The sequence below is a fragment of the Trichinella spiralis genome (genome assembly GCF_000181795.1).
Source record: "Trichinella spiralis strain ISS 195 chromosome Unknown Scfld2, whole genome shotgun sequence".
Lineage (NCBI taxonomy): Eukaryota > Metazoa > Nematoda > Enoplea > Trichinellida > Trichinellidae > Trichinella > Trichinella spiralis.
This window is the reverse complement of record NW_003526941.1, coordinates 2314054-2336466: the sequence shown is the minus strand read 5'-3', so window position 1 is coordinate 2336466 and position 22413 is coordinate 2314054. Positions and strand designations below refer to the sequence as shown.

The window sequence follows — 22413 nt, the reverse complement described above, 5'->3', positions numbered from 1 at the left end:
TGCAACACACTAATAATAATAATAATAATAATAGAAACGATGTCATTTATGGAAAAATCAACATCATTACAAGCAGCTATAGACTAAATTCATAATCGATGGACAAGCGCAAACGCATTTTATACATATATGTACAATAAGCATAAGCAAGGGGTTTGTGCAAAAATTTGCGTAAAATCAAGCAAATGAAACCCTACCAGTGAAGTAGTTGATCAATGCGAAATAATTTTATCGGGACATGGCCAGAAGCTAAACAGATCGTAGCGATCAAACCGAAAATTCCAAATTCCGCACCGGAATCATAAATCTTTCACGCTTTATTTGACCACAAATTTTCATAACTGGAAAAATGAAAACACGTTCATCAATTGTTGTTGCGGGTGACAGACAATTCGGCATCGACCAAGATCGACAGGCAAATACATTTTCCAGCTGATTTCAACATTTTCATTCTCAGCAAATCTTGTTCATTAAAATTCAAGCAAATAATTTCACAAATCAAACCAACTATCAGTTTTGCTCGTGGAATTGTCACGAGAGAAAAATTGTACATTCAACTACTATTTTCTCAAAAGTCCCACTTTACTTTATGATAAGATCTGCATTTGGAGAAGAAAATGTCAGAAATGTTTAAGTATGAAATAAAAAAATGTTTGTCGAAAATAAAATAATTCCTTTTGTCAACAATTAGAAGAAAAGTGGAATTTCTGCACACATTTTCACGTACATTTACCGTATACTTCTTATATTGCAAGTGAAAATTATTTCTTATGATTTAAAAACTTGTATATTCAAAATTTTTTTACTTAACTTTCAAATAATAATCAAGTACAGTGAATAAAGCAACAATGAAAATGCTTGTACGATGCTTTACGTCTGATAAAACATGAATCACGAATATTCGATTAACATAGAATAACATTTATTACGACAAAAAGCTAAAGCTTAATTGTGAAAATCTTTTTTCTAACAATGCCCAATAAATATTTGAAAAATTAATAAATGCGCAATTACTGTTCAGAATTTCAAAATGAGTTTCAGTAGAACCAATTACGTCAAACATTAGGTTGTAAATTTAAATTTAAATCAAATTTTAAATACTCCAAGCTCAACTAGCAGTCTCAACGTTGGCGTTATGAAATTGAGCTACTGGTTTATTATTACAAATTAGACGTTCATTGCATTGTCAATCTGCGCAACAAATAGCATTAGAAATGAAAACGCTATGTCTGAACTGAATTTCACTCAGAGCAGTGCAAACACATCCGTTGACAGCTGCCACAAAATACAAATCCAGACACTTATATAAACAGAGATATCTAAATTGCAATACCATTAAATACATGTTTGTTTTGCATTCCTCAATGAACTATCAACACTTGAATAAGTAAGTTGAAAACGTAAAACATAAAAAACTTAAATAAAAATGAAAACAGTGCAAAAAAACAATACCATAAAAAACTTTCTATTTCACGTATTAACAAAGCTGAAATCAAACTTTGCAAATAAACATTATCTTTCATTTTACTGTTACTTTATTACAAACTTTAGGTAATATCTAAATTCAGGTTAATGTGCAGTTATTTTGGAAATGTAATCAACATTTTCATCTAAATCAAAGAAAACTCTAAAAAGATAAACAATTAAAGCAATGTAAAAAATGAGGCACCTTTACATTTACCATTTCAAGATCACACACAACCATATGCCCAAATTAAAATCTATTCATGTTTTGGAGCATAATAGCATCACTGAATTAACTACATGAAACTTCATAAAACAAAATCTATCAACAGTTGCAAAATTATATTTTCACAGTGAAATTACAAAATTCAATAATAACTGACAGATATTAAATCTGTCATGGCCTAAAAACATTCTAACTTTTTAAATGCAAGTTCTTCTTAACAATGAATATTACATATTAAGCATAATATTGATTAATTCAAAAACTTAGAATGTACCACCTGTATTTTAACTTTTCATGTAGCATTTTACGTTTATGAAAACGATGGTAAAATGGAATTTGTATTACTTTAAACAGCTTCATTAATTCTTCGCCATTTCTTCACCACCTGCACGCAGTTACAGTATTATCTGGAATTACAGAATTTTTGAGAAAACTCAAGTACAATTTCAAGTTCATACATTTGATTTTGAATACGTCAACATTTGTCATTCTGAGCCAGATGTATAAAATTTCATTAATTTATAAATCATATATATAAATATAAATATATATATATATATATATATATAACGAATTGCATGAAAAGAGATTAACTTAAAAATACAGTAGAATTAAATAATTAATACTTAAAAAGCAAAAATATTACAACAAAATTAACTGTATACACTTTACATTAACAATCAAAGAAACTGATTTCATTTAATACAACATACATTTCTGCTTTTCATAATGAGTAGCTCAAATTTTTATTCACAAACCATAGCTTGAGCAGCTATCTTTTGCAAGCTGTTTTGAGATTCTGCATAAATTAGTAATATCTTTTTTAAATCCAGTTTTGAAACGATGACTGTTCGTAAAAAATGCATCTTATATTTAATATTACAGTCTAAGTGTAAACATTTTTACAAATAGGAAACCGTTTTGTATAAATAAAACTTAAAAAAATTATAAAAACCTTTTAGAAGCAAAACTACTGGTATAAATCAAGTATGCCTGCATCAAACTATAATCGTTGTAATGCAATATGTGCAACTTCTTTTTTTCATTTTCAACGGAAAAGTTGCAGTCTTCCCTCAATGATGCAATTAAAACGTATTTGAAAACGTATTTGTGATCTGGAACTAACATTTATCAGATGCACTTATATAAGTTAAGAATAAAAGTAAATATAGATAAAGTTAGAATATAATGCAATATAATGTAATTACAATGCATAGTTTTAATAGACCGTGATTATAATTATCAAAAAAATATTCTAGGGAGTCAACATTATAATAGCTATGAAACACATTAAACTTTAAAAATATTTGATTTTGCTCCGTCGTACATAATTCCATTCAGAATTATGAATAATTTAGAAAAATATAATTATGTGGGTTCATCATCCCACAAAACAGTACAATTTCCTTTAAACGACATGTTACTGTTCTACTCATCTTACTAAAGCAGATTAAATTCAACAACAATTTTCTTAGAAATAAGCTTTCAGTCAACGTAATGAAAACATTTTTGATGTTAAAAAATGAAAAATAAGATTTTATCATTTTTCTGACCCAACATCACTCGAAAAATATTTTTTCAGTTCATTAGACAAATATTAATGAACAGTGCAACCAAATTATTAGTATTACAGATAATGTAAATGTTTTGACAAAGGAATGCATTTATTGTTTCAGCATGCGTGTGCAATTCAGAGCTAATAAAACGTCTAAGCGGAAATTACAATAATCATTTTCATGAATACAACATGTAGTACAATTGCAATATGAATAATGCATTTCAAAAGTGATTTGCAAATCTATGCAGATTAAGATTTTATTATGATTTTAACATGACTTTTGTCATTAATTCGTTGGATTATAATAATCAAAAAATGAATATGCTTAATGCAGTTCAAATTACTTTCCCTGCATCAAATAACCGGTATAAAAATTAATAAATCTCGTTATAGATGCTATTTGGATGAACAATGATAGTCGCTTTGGGGGAAAAGCTGAACGCCCTCTGGCTATACCGTACATTGTCCATAGACCTTCACTCAAGCATACCAATGGCATTCCAGAATCAGCCTTCAATTAAAAGTTATTACACAATTAAGTTTATTACTTTTTCGTCACACTAACATTATTGACTCCTTTTTCTCCCAAGTCATCACCTGCGCATAAGTTAATAACAGAATCGTATCCCTTGGAAAAAAAAGATGCATTTGCACAATAGGCATTACTATAAACAGCTAGAACTGTTTGCATTAATACTGTGGGAAACACTGTTTGCCTGTGCGTAATAGTGTTGTTCTTTATGACTAAAACAATGAATAAATGCAAGAGTACTATCGATTTTAATGGAAAAAACAGAACTTGTCTATTAAAAACGTCTCTAACATTAAATAAACACATAAAAAGTAATATTAATTCTATTTTAATTCAAATAAATCCATATTTAAATAAAATTCAAAATAAGAGGGAGAAAATTACTTGGCTTATAAGCGCCACCATCTATGGCACCCCATCCGGCTATTAAACATCTTGTCCCTGGCATCAGATGTTCTCTTTCTTTACAAATGCATATTGGTTTCACGTAATCATTAAATTTCAACGGTTGCAGTAATATCAGGATCCCATAATCATAGCCTTTATTTTTTTTGTATGTTATGTTAATTACCCTTCGTTTGACATAAGCAGACTGTCTTCCTATTTCGTTGTTTAAACTTCGATCGTGCATTCCAGCAGTAACTATAATTTCTTCTTTCCTAAGTGTTCATAAATTAACCGGAAACGGAATTTAATTTCAGTTGCAAATACGCTTAATTAACGTAAATCTACATAAAACTAAAACACTTACCATGAGATCTAGATCCGTTTTTGCATTTTTCTTTACTCATTTCAAAACTTTGAGAAATCAAACATATTTAAATATTAAACATATTTAATAAACTTCCATAGGCACTGATCATGAATAATGTGGAAAACTTTCAACAAATGCAAATATATCGCAATTATGATTACCTCAAATTGAATATACAGTGAGCTGCCGTCAAAATAAACGAACTGGAGTTTCTTTCTCTGGATGGTAATATGGCACCTCCACATTTATCATATTTCATTTTGTAAGTAATAAAAACTAGCCACGGATGTGAATGTGGAATCGCTTCTACACCTGCGGTCACTCGATTTTCAGAGAATTCATATATTGGCTGATATTTTGGAAGACCACACTCTAGATTGCCATCCTTGATCTGTTCACTATCAATCGGTGCCTAAATTTATTTATCATACATGCACTGATTAAGCATTATAGATAATATTTTACAGTAAATCAGAATTCAAAGTTACGATTGAGACTTCATTCATAAATTTAAGCTATAAAATTCGGTAAAAGCAAAAAATCGCTTTTCATTAATATTAAATGATAAGTTTAAATTCTTAATATGCAGTTTGTTTAAGTAAATGTTACAACATGATAAGACAATAATTGAAGCTGAATAAACACTAAAAATGGAAATTTCAGTTTTCATTGCATAATAGTGTAATTAGTTGTTCCGCATTTTCACGTTCGCTAAAATGGTAAGTTACTAAATATTTTGAAACTTTAGCGAAAAACACTGCAAAGCAGCATTTCAGTATGACAGATTAATGCAAAAAATAAAGGTGTCCTGTTAGAAATGATTAACATATCAGTTTTGCACTGATACTCAGCATAATGCACGCAAATTTACCTACCTTTTATTAAACTTCCAGGTTAACAATAAAGAATAATTATCATTATTTTTTATTGTAACATGCATCCATATCATTATTATTAAAAATTAACGTTTTTCAAAATCAGTAAAATTAGTATAACTTTCAAGCCATGCAGTTATTCGTGCAGTGCTAATAAACAGTGACGGCTGCGTTTCATGATGATGCCCACGCGCTTTAACCACGCCGTATAATGTCCACACTCCAGATTTCATGCATACCAACGGACCGCCAGAATCTCGCTAATATTAAAATGTACAACATAAATTTTGAACAAATAAGAACCTGCCATAACCACATACAGTGTTTGCACCCTTTATTCCAAAAGTATCGCCACCACAAATAAAAATTTCATCATCGTAACTGTCATAAAACACAGATTCATGCTGACAAAAACTGTGACTGTGAATTATAATTTCCGTTTGCATTAATTTTGTCGTAAATATTGGTGTTCTGCTTATGATGGAATTTTGCACTGAAACACACAATCATTAAAGTGTATTGATTGTAAAAAATGCTTATGGCCAATTTTTGTAAGAAAAAGTTAAAATTACATTTCATAGGTTTATAAGCACCTCCATCAATGGCGCCCCATCCAGAAGCTAGGCATCTTGTTCTTGGTTTTAAATATTCATTTTTACGCGGTAAACATGCAGGCAATATGTAGCTGTTGTACAACAGCGGATTTTTTAATTTCAAAATAGCAACATCATAATCACTGTTGTACAGGTAAAATGGATGAATGAATACATTTTTTACAGTTGCTGCAACTATCCCTTCATCAGACAAACTTTGAATATCATGTACTCCTGCCAGTACCAACAGATATGATATTCTAAAATAGTTCAGGAAATAATATGCCAGAAAATTCTCAGAATAAAAAAATCATAAAATTCATTATTGTGATAATAAGTTATTGTTATAATCGCATTATTGTGATAATAAGTTACAAAAACCAATTTATAAATGTTAAAACAAACAACATAAAGTACATACTTTGATTTATAAACGCAATGCGCTGCTGTAAGAATAAACGAGCTGAAATTGACTGAATAAGTAGGCAATATAATACCTCCACAGTATTTATTAGAATGAAAAGATCGCAATAAAACTATCCATGGATGTGAATGCGGATTTGCTTCAACGCCTCCCGTTATGCGTTGCTCAGACATATTATATTTCACTTGAAATACTGGACGTCCACAAGAACCATCATCATGGGAAGTAGTATAATAAATTCCAAAAGCCAGAAATCATAAAAAAATTTTTTAGGAAAATGATGAAAATTAAAATAAGTTTTCATGAAACATATGCTTACAATTGCATATGATATGCAATTTTAATAAAACCATAAAAATCAAATTTATTAATATATACGTATGCATAATATTCCACGTAAAAAATAATACTAAAGCAAATGCATCTCAAAAACAAACCTTGTAAAAATAAAAATTAAACTTATACATTTCATTCAAATTAGAAATTTTTTTAAATTTAACAATGAAAAAAACCTCAAAATACAAATGGTAAAACAAGTTGCTTTTAACTACTTATAAATAAATGCAAAAGTGATATTTAAGAATGGTGTTTCATAAATACCTGGATAGAAGTTAATATTATGTAAGCGTAAATAATGGAATATATGACAGAACCGCCCATTGATCTGAATTATCTTTTCAAATCGACTGGCAACAGCCAAATTCATAAATTGAATCACTTCACATAATTCTCACCAACATTATTAAATCAACTCAAATAATAACGGAAAATTAGACTGCTGAATTAATGAAAGAAAAATATGTATGTCATAATTTCCACAATTACCAGAATCACCACCATAATGAGAAACAAATATTTATGCTTATTCGCAGCACTGAACACTTTGTAAAGCAAAGCAACATGAAATGGATTGAAATTGAATTTAAATTTCATATTTGACTTCTAAAAGTACTTCAACAAAAATGCAGCAAACATTAATTTCTTATTTATACTAAATTAAAGATTTACTGCCAATGTACGCGTATTTTTAGCTAATCGGTGCAAAGAAAACTAATTAAAAGTTTCAATTGCAAATTAACGAGACCAGTTTAAATCAGTTTTAAAAGCAATTTAGCTCATTTTTGTTAAATCCTGTTGACAGAATAAATGACACATTCCGTATTTTCCACACTACGCGCAGCAGTTCAATTTTAAGAACTCCAACAGGGTTTTTTGCTTGGTATACTGGAAATACTTCCTGTAGTTTTCAAAACAATCCCCTGTGGGTGAAGCCAATTACACCAGTGCAAGTGATCAGCTACAAATTTACAGTGCTCAAAATTAATTTTTACCGGAAAACTATTACAGATAATTTTAAATGGCCTGCAATAATATAATGTGACGATTTGATGACGTTTAAAAATTTTAATAATAATAATAATAACAAAATTCATTTTAGTTATAAAAATTTCAGTGTTTTATGATAAAACGTTTTCACTGATTAGTGCAGTTGCTTGTAATATTTTTCAAGAAGTCCACTAAAGCAGGCATTTGAATAAATACTGAAGGCTGAGTACTGTCAAAAAATGCTCTGCTAACACTCATGCCATGCAGTGACCACACACCATCTTTCAAACAAACCAGTGGACCACCAGAGTCATACTGAAATTCAAGTCGTGCATCAGTGTCAAACTTGTATACAATTAAAATACACACATTAATTCTGTACACTGCGCAACATTTTAAACAACACTTACATTGTTGATTCCTATCACTCCCATCACATCTGCTGCACATAAATTTATGGCTGAATCATAAGAGGCAAAAAATGCATTGCTACAGTTGCTGTCATCAATAATTGTTATAACTGCTTGCATTAATGTCTTAGGCAGCACCAAATATCTGCTCGAAATGCTCTTTACGTTTCCACCGCTTTTCTTAATTACTACAAATGGACACAAAAGTATTCTGGGAAAATTGCAATATTAATGTGAAGCCATTATCGTATTATTATATTATTTTTTGTTTAAATTAAATGTTTCTTGCAAATGAATAAAAAGCAATGAAATATCAATTACCTGGTTTGTAGATTCCACCATCAATACCACCCCACCCAGCTATCAAACACTTTGAACCAATTGGAAAATTTTCAAGCTCCTGACTGAGGCAAGCCGGTATAACATAATCAGTAAATTTCAACGGAGAAGACAATATTAATACTGCATAATCGTAGTCATAATTTGTCATATATAAATCACTGATTATTATTCGGCTAACAGTAACTACTTGCTTTCCTCTTTCTGTATTGCATGTAAGGTCATGAAATCCTGCCTGAACGATCAAGTTAGCTAAACTAAAATTAAATTTATTCAGTTATAAATGACATTTCTAAAACTGAATGCAAGTACTTCTTAGAAAGCGTTTAGTAAAACAAAATATCCAAACCAGTGAAATAGTATTCTTACTGAAAAGTAAAAAATATTTAAAATTTACTTTATATTTTTTACGCAATGCGCAGCGGTCAAGACATAGGAAGTGACATTTTTTTCGTGAGATTGCAGCACCACGCCTCCGCATACAAACTTTCTGCCGTGTGTTAAACTAAGAAAAGCAATCCATGGATGTGAATGTGGAATTGCTTCTTCGCCTCCAGTAATTCGATTATCAGAAACATTAAATTTCGGTTGGTATTTTGGTCTTCCACATATACCATCATCATTCACTTTAAATGACCTGCTCCTGTCCATCTAATTTTATTATAAAGTTGGATAGACTTGTGCAAAAGCAAAGCTATTGAAGTCTGCATTAAAAATTTTGTGTGAAACTTAAATTTTACAAAAAGCATCAAATGAACAATTTAAGTAAGACGTAAGGAACAGGTAAAAAAATAAGAAAAAAAAGCATAAATTTTTGAAATACCTGAATGATCAAGATGGTGAAAAACAAATATTTGTGCTTACTGAAAAGCATTGAATGCGTCAGAAAAAAATCACCTGAACAATGAGGTAATGAACATTTATCTTACATATATATTTTTATATATTTGAATTTGACATTCAACTTTTGCTAATTGGTACAAATTAGATTGGAAACATTAATTACTAATGAAATGCGTTGAACTTTCATCTGTTTAGCAAGAGCAGAAGAAGCACAAGAGAAGACACACTGCAGAATAAATATTGAAATAGAACATGTTTCCGCATGAAATTTAAATTAACAATTAACAATTAAAGAGATATTCAATATACTTAGTTCGAAAAATTATGCTGCAAAATAGAAAACAAAATTTTAAACAATCAAAATTTTCAACAATGCCATGCTAATATAGATAGCTTTTCATGCTTGAACAGTAAGGTTGAACTAAATTATAACTGATTTTTTGTTAAAATAAATTAACTGATCTAACGGCATTCATGTAAACATAAATGTAAAGATGAGGACAAAATTAATTGACAAACTGAACGAGAAAATAGCAGCCATATCTTACGTTGATGATGAACGTAGTGCATTTTTAAAATTTGATAAACTCAATAAAATTCACCCTAGAAAAAGTCTTATCATAAAGTTTTGCAAGTAAGCAGAGTATATAAAATAAAAACATGCATAAAACGAGCATACAAACTTACAGAATATAGATGAAAATTTGAATGAAACAAAAAGTGAAACAGACGCTACGGTTGGAACAATGTCGAATTTTGTCATTTTTACAAAAAATAATGTTGCATTTTTCAAGAAGCATCCCACGATACTGGCTGTTGAGCATCAAAACGTGTCAACATTCTGCACTGCATTTATTAAATAAATTTTATGCAAATTTTACAAACAAGCTGACAGAGCATGATAAGCGAAGCTCAATTAACGGACTGAAAAATGCAAAAATTCTCTTTATCAGTCAGCAATAGTAAAAGGTAAACATAGCAATGCATATTGAATGTCGACAACTTCAGCTTGGCAGATATTTATAAAATCCAGTTATGTCTTCAAGGAAGGAAGTAATTCCAGAAACTTTGACAAAAAGTGATGGTTGTGTTACGTGATTCAAAGACCGCCCTTTGGCTATACCGTACAATGTCCACAAGCCTTCTTTGAGACAAATCAAGGGACCACCTGAGTCACACTACAATATAAAAACAGTTGTCAATATTTTGAAACAAAATTTAAAGAATTGTTTCTATAAATAAAATATACTAGTCAAAAATATACTTACATTATTTATCCCATTTTCGCCAAATACATCACCGGCGCATAAATTTATTTTTGAATCATATGACTTTGAAAATACACTTTCATCTTCACAGAAAGAATGACTATGCACTGTCAGCGTTGTTTGTCTGAGCTTTGCAGGAAAAGATGGTGGTTTACCTCGTAGCATTCGTCCTTCCATTACTAACAAAAATATTTTAAATTCTTACATTTATAAGAAGTTTACACATTACTTTCATGCATATTTCTTTTTAATATTTCAATCAAAAATATCCCATTTTCTTACTTTACGTTCCCATTTTTGTAAAAATATTATAGAAAATTCATTTTGCTATTATTTTATCTTATCAACAATTACCATCTCATCGAATTCAAAAAATCTTTTCAAATTATAAATAAGTTTATGTTTGAACAATTTTTTCACAGTGCAATTAAATTTCGAAAATTAAGTTACATCAAAATACATTACCTGGTTTATAATATCCGCCAGTTGTGGCTCCCCATCCGGCTGCAAAGCATTTCGTTCGTGGTTTCAAATATTCATGCATTGCGCTCAGACAAGCAGAGCATACGTAACCATTAAAAATGAAAGGTCGTTCTAACGTCAATACAGCGTAGTCGTATCTTCTGTTGTCTTTGAATTTTGGACTTATGGAAGCTGAGCTCACTCTTGCAACTTGCCTTCCCATTTCACTGCTTACACTACTGTCATGCATTCCTGCAGTAACAATAATTTCCGATATTCTAAATTCATAGAATTTTGTTAAACAAAAGTTATTGCATCAGTGATATATTTTCATAAAATAAATACATTATATTTTCTAAACAATGCGCAGCAGTTAATATGTAAGAACTGCGATTGAGTTCTCTTGAAGGTATTATAGTTCCTCCACATTTGTATTCGGTGTCAGAAGATGAAGTAAGAAGTACAATCCATGGGTGAGAATATGGCACTGCTTCTATACCACCTGTAATTCGATTATCTTCTGAAACAAATTTCGGCTGAAACTTTGGTCTACCACAGATGCCATCATCATACAGCTCAGCTGATAAATTTCCATTAATCTAAATTTATTTCAGTAATTGCTTTAAATATTCCACAACTGTATGAATATGCATATGTATCTGTAAATATAAATAAAGTTTACCTATGTGTGAACTAAAAAAATTATATAAAATGATGTATTATGCTATTTTTTAAAATGTTATAAACAATAAACAAAAACAAAAAATTTACTTTCATAATCACATCATATTTTGCATTTTTCAAAGGTTGAAATTAAATTACATTAAAAATTTTAAAAAATATGAAGAACATCCATTCATCATATTAACAGTGTTATGATATGTAGAAATTACCAGAATTATCAGGAGTGAAATAACAAACATGCGCTGCAAATTAGTGCGACACATCATCATTCAGAGGTCTCACCCTGAAAAGAACTATAACAGTACATGATAATGAATGAATTTTTTTATATAATAAAAATTGATATTTAATCAAGTTCACTCAATAAATGAATAAATAAATAAATAATGTTTAATACAAAATGAGGTTCATCGGAGAAAGTGAAATGCAAATAAGTCTATTTAAAATTTCATCATCAAAGTTAATAATTACATAACATTTATTTTACAATATGGTCCTACTTTAGTGAGCAAAGTAAATATTCTCAGTATCTATATTTATTTATCTATATTTTCTATGTCATCACTCGCAACACTATAGTACTTTACTGCTTATTTTACTTGAATAAACATGAAGGTGATTTCAATAATCGCTCGAAAAATAACAGTCGTTACTGATATTTGCTTTTTAGTCAGCAACAGCCTGCAGTAACTGACAACTGTCATAACAAACTACCGCAGTTGTTCAAGGTGAAGAAGATGAAGAAGAAATCCTAGACAGGAACAGATGCAAGGCACTTTTGTCTGGGCTTAAGCAAACGCGGTGTCGCATCTGTTCAACAATTGTTGGTGCAACGTTTCATTTCAGTGTTCTTCCACCATCAATCGCAATGAATGAGCCGCTCATATATATGCATACGGTCAACCACTGTGCCAACAGCCATTTTAAAACTGCGTCACCTGCGCTCTTCGTAACCTAATTCTATCAATTGTCCATTACCATTGTTTCAAAATTTATTTAGAGGATAGACTTTTAGTAAGCCTAATGTCGGAAATGGAAGAATTCATGTATGCCACAATAAAACAGCTAAAATTATCATAAACTGAAATTTTTAAAATAACAACATACATTCACCTTTTAATTTAGTTTAAATGTTTGAATTTTAATAATATAAGATGTAATATTTATGAGCATAACTATGTAAGTTTGCATTTCAGATTAAAATATTCGAAGTTCCAATGTATCATAAATGTTTTACCAAGTTTATACTGCATGATATATATAAATAAACTAAAAAATTTTTTAATAAAATTAGCACATTTTGTACTGATTAAATTGAAGGTCAGTTGATCGAACTGCACTTATATTTCTTCCAAAAAATATATTAAAATAAAAAGAAATTAACAAATCAATATTATTATTTAAATAAGCATAATTTTTTATGCATTTTTGAATAATTTTTTTTCCTGACACAATTCTTGTTATACCGGAAATGATTTTCAGGTATAAGATTTTTGAATTTTGATTTGAACCGCCTTTGGTTTATTTTTTTTCTTACTGTAGATATTATGAAATCAATCTGTAAAATAAAATTTTGACGTTCGCAGTGTTTTTCATCTCTATTTCTTCACAGTTATAAATATTTTATTTGATTTTCAATTATTTCCATGGCTGATTTATGGCGTTTATTTAAACTTGTTATCGATATTATTGTTTGTAGAAAATTTGAAATTTAAACCCACCTGACCGTATGAATGGATTCAAAGGACGAAGACGAAGAAGATGACATTCTGAAAATCTTATCAGATGAATTGGATAACCCTGGGTTTTACGACAAGTGCTTTTTCGATGATTTAGATAATATAGCTAGCCCGGTTGACGACTTGCTCCAGAACAATTCAAGCAATTCCGGAGATTCGTTTAGCTGGTATAAGGCTTCGGATGCGGAAAATTTCAAACGCTTAACCTCAGGCAGTGGCGACATTAATCTATATAATGCTGCCCATTTACCGCCCACACACACACCTTCTCAGACCCAAACCCCGCCTGTGCCGTTTGAAATGACTACCCCGCCGTCGGTGAAATCAACTAGGATACATAGTAGGCGTCGCAACAGTATCGGCCAGTCTGAATCAACTAACAAATTTCCCAAGCCACCCTATTCATACTGCGCTCTGATAGCTCTTGCACTGCGTAACAGCGCTACTGGAAAACTGCATGTATCTGAAATTTACAAGTTTCTAAGGTAAGTACTATTTCTACGTTTCTAAGGTGTAGTAATCTTGCATGGCTGTAATTTCTTTCTGTATGCATTAATCCTGGCATGTTAATGCGGGAACAGTTGGCGACTCGTTTCATCGATGAACATTTTATCGATCTTTTCGGGTAACAGTTGGTGTCGTATAGGCGCTGTCTATCTTCAAAATGGACATATGTCATTATCGTTAATGCTGAAAACAAATCCATCATTCTGGATTATGACTTTTGGGAGGCAAAAAAAGAAGTGAACTATTTTAAAAAACTAATTTTGTTACATATTGTATTTCATTTAAAAAAATTAAAATACATTAACTTGCTTTTATTTAAAACTGTAGACATCACTGATAACAGAGACTTCTATAATACGTGTAGCTTCTTTATACCGAACTGAATTATTTTTATATTTGTGTTTGTGTAAATACTGTTCAGGTAAATCTTATTATAGGCTTCGACAGGTCTTTCATTTAAAAATTGAAAATATCGCTCTATTATTCTGCAGTTCTCTATGTAAAGTGTGCGCCTGTAATTGAAGTTTCTCTAAAACTTAATCATTTAGCACAAATTTTCCCTATTTCAAAACGGCTATGCCGGGTTGGAAAAATTCAATTCGACACAATCTCTCTCTTAGCCGAAGCTTTTATAAGATTGAAGCACCAGATTCGAAGAAAACAGGCAGAAAAGTAATGTACAGAAAGAAGTGTGATTACGTTCATTGCCACTACGATTGCCTCTGTTTCATTTCAGTGCTCCCTTTGGGCGATGAATGAAGAAAAAGCGTATAGTATTTACAAGTCAATCAGAAAAATGCGGGAAACCCATTGCCAAGCGATCCTGGATTCGCTTGAAGATCCCGGTAAAGAGGCTTATAATCATGCAAACAACAATTTGAAAACGATGGTTTTTAGATGCATTAGAATTGATCGAAAATGGACTCAAAGGCATCCATGACGTGAAAAGTTCACCAGGCCAGAAATATCGAGTAAAAAACGTTTCTCTTTTATTATCAGTTGTTACCTTAGAGCGTTTTGAATACGTTTATTTATCTTAAAATATCGAATGTATTTTTGAAACAGAGCAATGCATCTTACCATGACTGCACGAGCTGTACGTCGTCAAACATACCAAAAAACGATGCTGGATATTATGGAAATGTCGTTTTCTCCAGCACACCAAAAGGTGTCTCCTCGACAGTTGGTTGCACCCCGCCAAAGTATTATGGCAATGATTACCCGCAGCATGTTTTTTCGCCAACAACCCACTCTCCTAAGTGTCTCTACCGCAATTCACCCTTTGGGCATGAGCACTCACCTTCGGCAGCATTTTACTCGCCAGTGAAAGTGGAACCCGTGACCGCTCTACAAGAGGCAAGATCGCCACTTGTTAAAAACAATCTCACACCAACGGCATCGATGACACCGTCACCTGAAATCAGCAGTTTGCAATCACCATCGCCATTGGTGGACTGTCATCCTTCGCCGGTCCACACTTCTAGTCCGCTGCATTCAAGCGGCAACAGGCTGTTTCCATTGCAATCGGCTAGTTTCAACAATGCTAATAACAAAGCACGCCCGACATGTCAACGACGCCTCGGACCATTTAATAAGTAACTGATTTCCACGAGTGAAAATCTAAGCGTTTTAAAGACTTCAGATTCCCTTTAGCAGAGTGAACTCTGTTCATTTTGATCTTCCAAAGGGAACTGATCGCATGAATTTTCAAAACGTGTGTCTGTGATATTCGTGTGTAGTGAAACATTAACGGTTTGTGAATACATCTCCTTAATTAAATGAAGTGTGAACGGATAAAATTTTCTTTTTCAAATAGAAAAATTACATCTTCATCAAGTTTCTTGTACTTGCATATGAATAAGATTTTAAATCATTATTTATTAACATGAAATATGCTATTGGAAACTTACCCATGGACAAATGAACAAAGCTAGTATCCATTTTCGTTATCAGCTAGAACGCTGAATTTTTAATTTTAGCTGTGAACAGCAGATCCTTCATTTCGAGAATAACTTTTATTTAAAATCAACAATAGACAGAACCAAAGTGTTACTGCTAACGCTTCTTTCCACCACGCTTTCTCCCTAAACTGTAAGTATTGGGATTGCGCCTAGGCCGCCTGTGAATAGCACGGATGCCTAACAAAGCTGATCTAAAGATACACTTCAGAAGAACATGACTATTAAAATCTGTTTACTATACCTGCTAGTAATATCGTTCAAGGAAAATGGCGACTGACCAGCTATATAATCAGGATCAAAAACGTCTAAGTTTTGGCGAGCCTTTCGACTGAGACGGTTTTGACTAACTGGCTGATCTTCACATAAAATCAAGTTATTCGCATGCTTTCCTCCCTTAGGTGCTGGAATGGAAAACTGAAAATAGCAATGAATTATTCTTTCTTTAGCAGCATTATTTCAACGCATACTTTAGAACCACGAAGAGAAATTACTTTTCTTCGGGAAAAATGAAACACCGTGCAACCGTTCTCATCGACACTGATCGCAAGGCGTTTTAATGTTGCATTCCCACAGTTGGGACAAAATTTCTTCATCATTTTACTTGTCATGCTAGATTAAAATTTATTCATTGCTAATGATAATTAAAAAATCGTTTTTCAACTCAAACTTACTGAAAACAAGAAAAGCAACGTAAAATATAAGTTTTCAACTGTTTTATCAGCATACCATCCACAGAGACCACTTTCAAGCCCATGTGCAATAATACATTTTGAATGGCAAAGTCAGCGGTTAAACATGCAACTGGCACAGTGTCATTAGCACTGCCAACGGTTGAAGAGAAATTTTCTGGGGTAATCCAACCACTTAAATTGGAGGTATCACGAATTTCATCGTCGTCGTATTCACTGTCTGATTCCGAGAAAGAATTTTCCTCTTCTGAAGTCGAGTGATCCTGGATGTCAATTTTTCTCACTGCCTCTTCCAAATCACTGCAATCGGACTGTTTTTTCTTTGATGGCATGTAAAAACCTGGTAAACCTTTGACATCTTCGCATTTCAGTCCACCAACGGCAGAAGTCTTCTGCACCTTCGGTTCTTGAATAATGTGCTCAGAGCCTACGTGCTCTAGTTCCATAGTATAAACCGCTGCTATCAATTTCACATCTGTTACTGATAAGCTTGGATAATCACCAGTTTTTTTGGAAAACTCTATAACTGAAAAATATATGCATGATAATAACAGTGCACAAGTCTAATAAAACTAAATGAAAGGAAAAAGTAACTTGAATGCATTATTAAAATGGCTAAATACGGATTTATCGAAAAAGCAAAAGAAATCACAAAGCACTATTTCTGTACCATTTTCGACTAAAACATACTAACATTAACACAAAGTTATAATGTAAGTATTTTTTGCAAAATAAAAATGCAATGATTTAATAAAAACGGAAGTGTTAAAAAGACTGCTGCAAATAAAAAAGAAAAACGAAGACAAGTGCGATTATATACCTACCAAATCGAATAGCTTTTTCATCAGGCATCACAGTTTTCAGATCATACGGTAAGGTGGATAATTTTTTTCGCGTATTAGAATCGCGGATTTCATTCAAAACATCTTGAATTGTATAAATATTTTTACCATATTTCTAAATTTGCTATTAAGATACAGAACATAAAATGTAACAAAGTTTTACTCTCAAATCGTCTGCCTTTACAAAACCAACGGTGTCAACCATCAAATGTTCAACTAGAAGCTGCATTTCAGTAATTAAAATAAACCACAAATCCAAATCTAAACTACAAAAACAATGATTGTCGTGACAACGGCTGACATAACTTGATAATAAAGTTTTATTTTCTTACTGTAATTTGTTTTGTAAACATGTAATTATTAATATCATTAAAATATAAAATTTTAATAAAATACTAAATTTCAAAATGATTTTTGTATTAATAATTATTTTGGAACAAAATCTAATACTTTTTGAATTATATAGTTTCGTCAAAATTATGAAAATAAATGCATTGTTTCGTAATCATTGAAATTGAAAATGTAGTTCAATTTTGTATTTCAGATGAAAGTTCATAATTTCTCTGGTACTGAATTATAAAATCTATATTTTATTTCTTCTAAAACATTTATGAACTTGCATTTATTTTATTATGATAGTAAAAATAACAATTTTTGCATATACGAAATTAAAATGGATGTTTTCAAAAATCAGAAAGTTCTGAACATTCTACTGGTTGGCGCATTTTCAGGTAAACAGTGTGACTAAAAGCATCATATAATTTTCGCCGATTAAAATATAAGTTATTTCTCATCTGGCTAATCATGAATGAAAAAAGTTTATTATATAAGTAAATTGATAAACATTAAAAATCCGTTTTACATATTTGCTGCTTTAGCTTCCGTGTACGTTTGGTGGAAACTACAAATGAATCCCGCTTTAGTTCCTCCGAATGAACGAGGGGATTTGTTTATCAAAGAGAAGATTGCAGAAATGGTGAAAAAGTTCAAACCAGTGCACAGGGATGACTGATTATATTTGCAGAAATTATTGTATAAATTCATGCATAAATGTACTGTAAATGAAAATCTTAACAATTCAACAGCATTGCGTTGATTAAATTGAGGTTTTGCTAAAAAAAATATTGTTTATTTAAAGACAGATGAAGCATTGGAATCAAATCGCTCAAACGGTAAGCTTGTGTGTTCAAAAAGTCACAGCCAAGCATATCGTGAACGTCCAAAGAAAAACAACAACATCAGAAAATTTTCACTAAGCAATGATAATAATAATCAGCAATAATAATGATGCATTTGTTACGTATTTATTTAAACCATTCACTGAACAGTTTCACCGGCTTTAGCAGATTTTTCATAATGCTGCAGCCGACGCTGCCTTAATTCATGTTGTGCATCACCAGAAGAACTACCAGCAACAGCAGCAGCAGAGGTGCTTGGTTTTTCCGCCATTTCATCGATATTAACCGTTTTCGCATTCACCTCTTCAGTCTTTGAAGTTGTTTCTTTTTTATGCTCAGTTTCCTCAGTATTGACAGAACGCTTTTCACTGTATTTCAAACTTTGAAAACGAAGGAAGAATGCAACATTTTAAAAAGTATTATTTTAACAAAATTCTTACTCCATTGCGCTCATTAGACTTGTGTACTGCTGCATGAGTACAACGGCACCATCAAGCAATGTTTGTATATTGCGTAAACATCGAATGCGTGCTTCAACCGATTTTCGTTCATTACCTTCCATTTGACGTACCTCTTCATCAGTGAGACCAGTAAAATCTGGCGGTGTAGGAAACGCTTGTGCTAAAATGTGACAATCAAAACATTTAATCATCTTCGTCATCCCGACTTTACATTAAGTTTTCTTCTTCATTCATTAAAAATATACATAAAGAAATATAGATGATAAATAAATAAGCGTACTAAATGGAAAAAATGGTGGCATTATTGGCATCGGTAGAGTTGCCGACGAATTACCATTGCCGGTGAAACCAGCGAATACTGTAGGATTGATCGAACTCGGCGTTCCATCTCCAACGCCTGGTGCCGGCGGTTGTATTATTCCCGCAGGTAAACCAGCAAACCAAGTTGGCATATTCACTAAAAATGCAAATTACGAAAATTGCTTAATATAAATATTGAAAAAGAGTACTGTTTGTAAAATTTGGTGCTGGAATTTGATTTGCTGCAGTCGCTGAAGTACCAGCTGCGGTCGTTGATGTACCAGCAATGTTAGCTGTTTGCTGCTGTTGTTGCTGCTGACGTTCAGTTTGACGCAGCTGCAACACATTCAGACGACAAATTGGACATGTCTGCTGACGCTAAAACATCATGTCATTTAAATGTTGTAAAACATAAATAACATCATCAAATGAAATTTAAAATATTTTGAATTTTTGAATGTTTGATATTTTGAATGGAAGAGAAAATCATAATGTACTTGAAACCAAGAACGCAAGCAAGATATGTGAAAGATGTGATTGCAAGGCAGTTTTTTTGCGCGTTCAGTTATATCTTCTCGGCAAATAATGCAAACACAATCGCCGCGACTCAAATCTTCTGCTGTCACGTCCGGATACAAGGAATTCATATTTCGAATAGCACGCTGAGATAAAACTGCGTCCATAATTGCCTTTTTCAAAGTTCTAAAATATATGCATAAACAACATATCACTATTAATGAAAATATTACAAACAGAAAAATAATTCTTACTTCAAAGCTAAATACATTGGTCGAATGGAAAACAGTGGAAACGTGTGCAACTGCATCGTTACACAAATAAAAATGGCATACAACAGAACTCGTAAAAATACTTAAAAACAAAAAATCTTCTGAAACAATGTTAAAAATCCATAAAAACGTACCAATAACAAGTTCAAAATATAAAAGATAAACCGCTTTATTTTCCCAAGGGTGCGGCTGTCTCAGATCTACACGATGCAGCACGTACTTGACTGCAATGTGGAAAACAACAGTCAGCAAAATGGCATACTAAATAAGTAATAAATCAACTCACAAAATATCTTGAATTCTAAAAATAAATCTAAACAATATGCATGATAAATAAAAATTAAAATATAATATAGAGAATGTGAATGCGCTGAGTAATCTTTTGTTTTAGCATGCTGAACGTAATGACATTCTTGCACATTAAAAAATAATAACTTAATTTACGTATAAAATTCAATGCTGGAAAAAAAACTTCGTTAAAAATAGAAGAACCTCAAAATATATTACCTCAAAACCAAATACAATCTGAGGTGTAGCTCCTTTTTGCAGAGTAGTAAAATATGCATGAGATATATGGTAAGAATCTACTGCGCTCAAAATTGCAATCAAACCTAAAAAGTAAATGAATAGGCATTAAAGTTATTAAGAAATATTAAATTATACCCATAATTCTGGCGCAGAACAGTGTAGTAACAACTGGACTTCTTTCCATCTAAAAATGTACTAATATGTTTATCAGTTCACATGTGCAAAACTTCAGCAGAAAGAAAAATTACACTTTTCGGAACAAATTTATAAATAAAACAATCTGCCTTATCTAACAGTAGAAATTAAATTTTATCAAATTAAATATTACGATGCTAATTACAACTAAATATTAAACAACATTAAAAAAGCTTAAACAACAAAACTTATGTAAACCTTAAACATCACAAAAGTAATTACAGTACTATAATACAATAATACAATTAAAGATATATCTTTAAATCGTCTGCAGAAAAATATCTTTCACATTATTAATTTGGCACATCAATATTATATAATTTGAACTGATTTAAGAACAATGTTTAGTAAGTAAAAGATAAATTATCTTAGACCACTCACGTAATCTATTCGTTCTTCTGCCATCCAGTGAAAACATTTGAAGAAAAACAACTGAGTAAACTGAGCAACAAATCGAGGGCTAAAATCATCGCGAAAAATAGTAAAAGCCAGGCAGGTTTCTGTTACAGCAAACATAGCCCTGTCCGCAATGTGCTATAAAAACAAAGCAATTTTACAAATGACCAATTGCATTTCTAGAATCTTTAAAACAAGACAGCTGTAACCTACTGTCCAGGTAAAAAAGCTAAATTATCATTGAAGCAATATATCAGAAAATGTGAAAAGTAACATAAAAGCAATTAATACACCAAACGATTAAGTTCACTTATAAAATAAGTACCTCTTGTTCAAATCGATGAAGGGAGCCGAAAAATATCATCTGAAACAACTTTCCAACCAAGCTGACCAAAACAAAAGCTTGAATATACAATGCCTTAATTTAAAGATATTATTTTAAGATTTAAATTATTATTAAACAAAATCACGAACTGTAACACTAGCATTTGATTTCGACAAATACACCATAGATGGATAGAACTGTTTTCTCTGATGAAAAGCATGGAAAACAACTGCTGCTGTGAGTAGAAAGCTGAACACAAGCAGGTGTCCGTATCTTACTTGCATGGTATTTGCTAGAATAAAAAACCACTTCCTAGACGTTAACGAAACGAATTCACAGATTATGAAACAGCGGCTAACTTGACGTCAGCAATTTGAAAAGTGATGCTTAGGTAAAGGTATACTGTAAGACAGTAATACAGATCAACTTCATTTTGTTAAATCAGTCGTATTGGTTGTTCGGTAGTAGCTGCGTTTTATGGGGCCACATTATGAGCAACAGCAATTTTGCCCGCCGCCGAAGACGTAAATCCTGCAGTGCGGACGGTGAAATATTAACTTCCTGTCGTGATACAACTAATCAGCACCAGCACACGTCATTAATTCAGGTTTTTGACCTTCATCTATCTACAATACTGCATGCTGTTTCATGTTATATATGCATTTTGAAATTCAGCTAGCATTTGTTATATGAATTGAACTTGTATATATTGATGTTGTTAAAAAAATAAATGTCCAGTTATTTTT

General features: G+C 31.6%; 6 protein-coding genes across 6 annotated transcripts; 1 reads left to right on the top strand and 5 right to left on the bottom strand.

Annotated features, from left to right (window-relative positions):
* Nucleotides 1-1186: 1186 nt before the first annotated feature.
* On the bottom strand, nucleotides 1187-5483 carry Tsp_03015 (putative trypsin). Its single transcript, XM_003379303.1, has 8 exons — nucleotides 5469-5483; nucleotides 4696-4946; nucleotides 4352-4422; nucleotides 4165-4320; nucleotides 3814-3992; nucleotides 3612-3759; nucleotides 2449-2489; nucleotides 1187-1300 (listed from the first exon to the last, which is right to left on the bottom strand). Exons 1-8 carry the CDS (start codon nucleotides 5481-5483, stop codon nucleotides 1187-1189), a joined length of 975 nt encoding a protein of 324 aa, XP_003379351.1.
* Nucleotides 5484-5495: 12 nt separating this feature from the next.
* Tsp_03014 (peptidase, S1A subfamily) lies at nucleotides 5496-6599 on the bottom strand. Its single transcript, XM_003379302.1, has 4 exons — nucleotides 6424-6599; nucleotides 6003-6262; nucleotides 5730-5902; nucleotides 5496-5669 (listed from the first exon to the last, which is right to left on the bottom strand). The coding sequence occupies exons 1-4, from the start codon at nucleotides 6597-6599 to the stop codon at nucleotides 5496-5498; spliced, it is 783 nt and encodes a 260-aa protein (XP_003379350.1).
* Nucleotides 6600-7899: 1300 nt separating this feature from the next.
* On the bottom strand, nucleotides 7900-9914 carry Tsp_03013 (putative trypsin). Its single transcript, XM_003379301.1, has 7 exons — nucleotides 9864-9914; nucleotides 9508-9570; nucleotides 9399-9425; nucleotides 8899-9152; nucleotides 8484-8758; nucleotides 8163-8350; nucleotides 7900-8097 (listed from the first exon to the last, which is right to left on the bottom strand). The coding sequence occupies exons 1-7, from the start codon at nucleotides 9912-9914 to the stop codon at nucleotides 7900-7902; spliced, it is 1056 nt and encodes a 351-aa protein (XP_003379349.1).
* Nucleotides 9915-10348: 434 nt separating this feature from the next.
* On the bottom strand, nucleotides 10349-11669 carry Tsp_03012 (peptidase, S1A subfamily). The gene is made up of 5 exons (XM_003379300.1): nucleotides 11618-11669; nucleotides 11420-11594; nucleotides 11078-11352; nucleotides 10688-10791; nucleotides 10349-10522 (listed from the first exon to the last, which is right to left on the bottom strand). The coding sequence occupies exons 1-5, from the start codon at nucleotides 11667-11669 to the stop codon at nucleotides 10349-10351; spliced, it is 780 nt and encodes a 259-aa protein (XP_003379348.1).
* A 1822-nt stretch (nucleotides 11670-13491) lies between these two features.
* On the top strand, nucleotides 13492-15603 carry Tsp_03011 (forkhead box protein N4). The gene is made up of 4 exons (XM_003379299.1): nucleotides 13492-13982; nucleotides 14553-14676; nucleotides 14741-14893; nucleotides 15016-15603. The coding sequence occupies exons 1-4, from the start codon at nucleotides 13492-13494 to the stop codon at nucleotides 15601-15603; spliced, it is 1356 nt and encodes a 451-aa protein (XP_003379347.1).
* A 566-nt stretch (nucleotides 15604-16169) lies between these two features.
* Nucleotides 16170-21951, bottom strand: Tsp_03010 (E3 ubiquitin-protein ligase synoviolin-A). Its single transcript, XM_003379298.1, has 16 exons — nucleotides 21817-21951; nucleotides 21328-21480; nucleotides 20887-20935; nucleotides 20731-20834; nucleotides 20358-20484; nucleotides 20206-20305; nucleotides 20031-20137; nucleotides 19470-19592; nucleotides 19115-19295; nucleotides 18831-19042; nucleotides 18359-18608; nucleotides 17660-17792; nucleotides 17479-17611; nucleotides 16637-17180; nucleotides 16457-16574; nucleotides 16170-16379 (listed from the first exon to the last, which is right to left on the bottom strand). Exons 1-16 carry the CDS (start codon nucleotides 21949-21951, stop codon nucleotides 16170-16172), a joined length of 2679 nt encoding a protein of 892 aa, XP_003379346.1.
* Nucleotides 21952-22413: the final 462 nt, after the last annotated feature.

Coding starts and splice junctions, on each gene's coding strand:
- Tsp_03015 (XM_003379303.1), bottom strand. Junction 4,321..4,351: donor CTGCTTATGTCAAACGAAGG/GTAATTAACATA, acceptor AAAAAAATAAAG/GCTATGATTATGGGATCCTG. Junction 3,993..4,164: donor TGGTGGCGCTTATAAGCCAA/GTAATTTTCTCC, acceptor TCATTGTTTTAG/TCATAAAGAACAACACTATT.
- Tsp_03014 (XM_003379302.1), bottom strand. CDS start 6,599: ATGTCTGAGCAACGCATAACGGGAGGCGTTGAAGCAAATCCGCATTCA. Junction 6,263..6,423: donor CATTGCGTTTATAAATCAAA/GTATGTACTTTA, acceptor GAACTATTTTAG/AATATCATATCTGTTGGTAC. Junction 5,903..6,002: donor ATGGGGCGCCATTGATGGAG/GTGCTTATAAAC, acceptor TGTGTGTTTCAG/TGCAAAATTCCATCATAAGC.
- Tsp_03013 (XM_003379301.1), bottom strand. CDS start 9,914: ATGCACTACGTTCATCATCAACGTAAGATATGGCTGCTATTTTCTCGT. Junction 9,571..9,863: donor GGCTGCTATTTTCTCGTTCA/GTTTGTCAATTA, acceptor TTTATTCTGCAG/TGTGTCTTCTCTTGTGCTTC. Junction 8,759..8,898: donor CATTGCGTAAAAAATATAAA/GTAAATTTTAAA, acceptor ATTTAATTTTAG/TTTAGCTAACTTGATCGTTC.
- Tsp_03012 (XM_003379300.1), bottom strand. CDS start 11,669: ATGGAAATTTATCAGCTGAGCTGTATGATGATGGCATCTGTGGTAGAC. Junction 10,792..11,077: donor TGGCGGATATTATAAACCAG/GTAATGTATTTT, acceptor TATTTTTGTTAG/TAATGGAAGGACGAATGCTA. Junction 10,523..10,687: donor CTTTCTGTGAAGATGAAAGT/GTATTTTCAAAG, acceptor TTTATATTGTAG/TGTGACTCAGGTGGTCCCTT.
- Tsp_03011 (XM_003379299.1), top strand. CDS start 13,492: ATGGATTCAAAGGACGAAGACGAAGAAGATGACATTCTGAAAATCTTA. Junction 13,983..14,552: donor GAAATTTACAAGTTTCTAAG/GTAAGTACTATT, acceptor TTAATCATTTAG/CACAAATTTTCCCTATTTCA. Junction 14,894..15,015: donor ACAACAATTTGAAAACGATG/GTTTTTAGATGC, acceptor TTGTTACCTTAG/AGCGTTTTGAATACGTTTAT.
- Tsp_03010 (XM_003379298.1), bottom strand. CDS start 21,951: ATGCAAGTAAGATACGGACACCTGCTTGTGTTCAGCTTTCTACTCACA. Junction 19,296..19,469: donor CGCTGGTTTCACCGGCAATG/GTAATTCGTCGG, acceptor GTCACATTTTAG/CACAAGCGTTTCCTACACCG. Junction 18,609..18,830: donor TGAAAAATCTGCTAAAGCCG/GTGAAACTGTTC, acceptor TATTTTTTTTAG/CAAAACCTCAATTTAATCAA.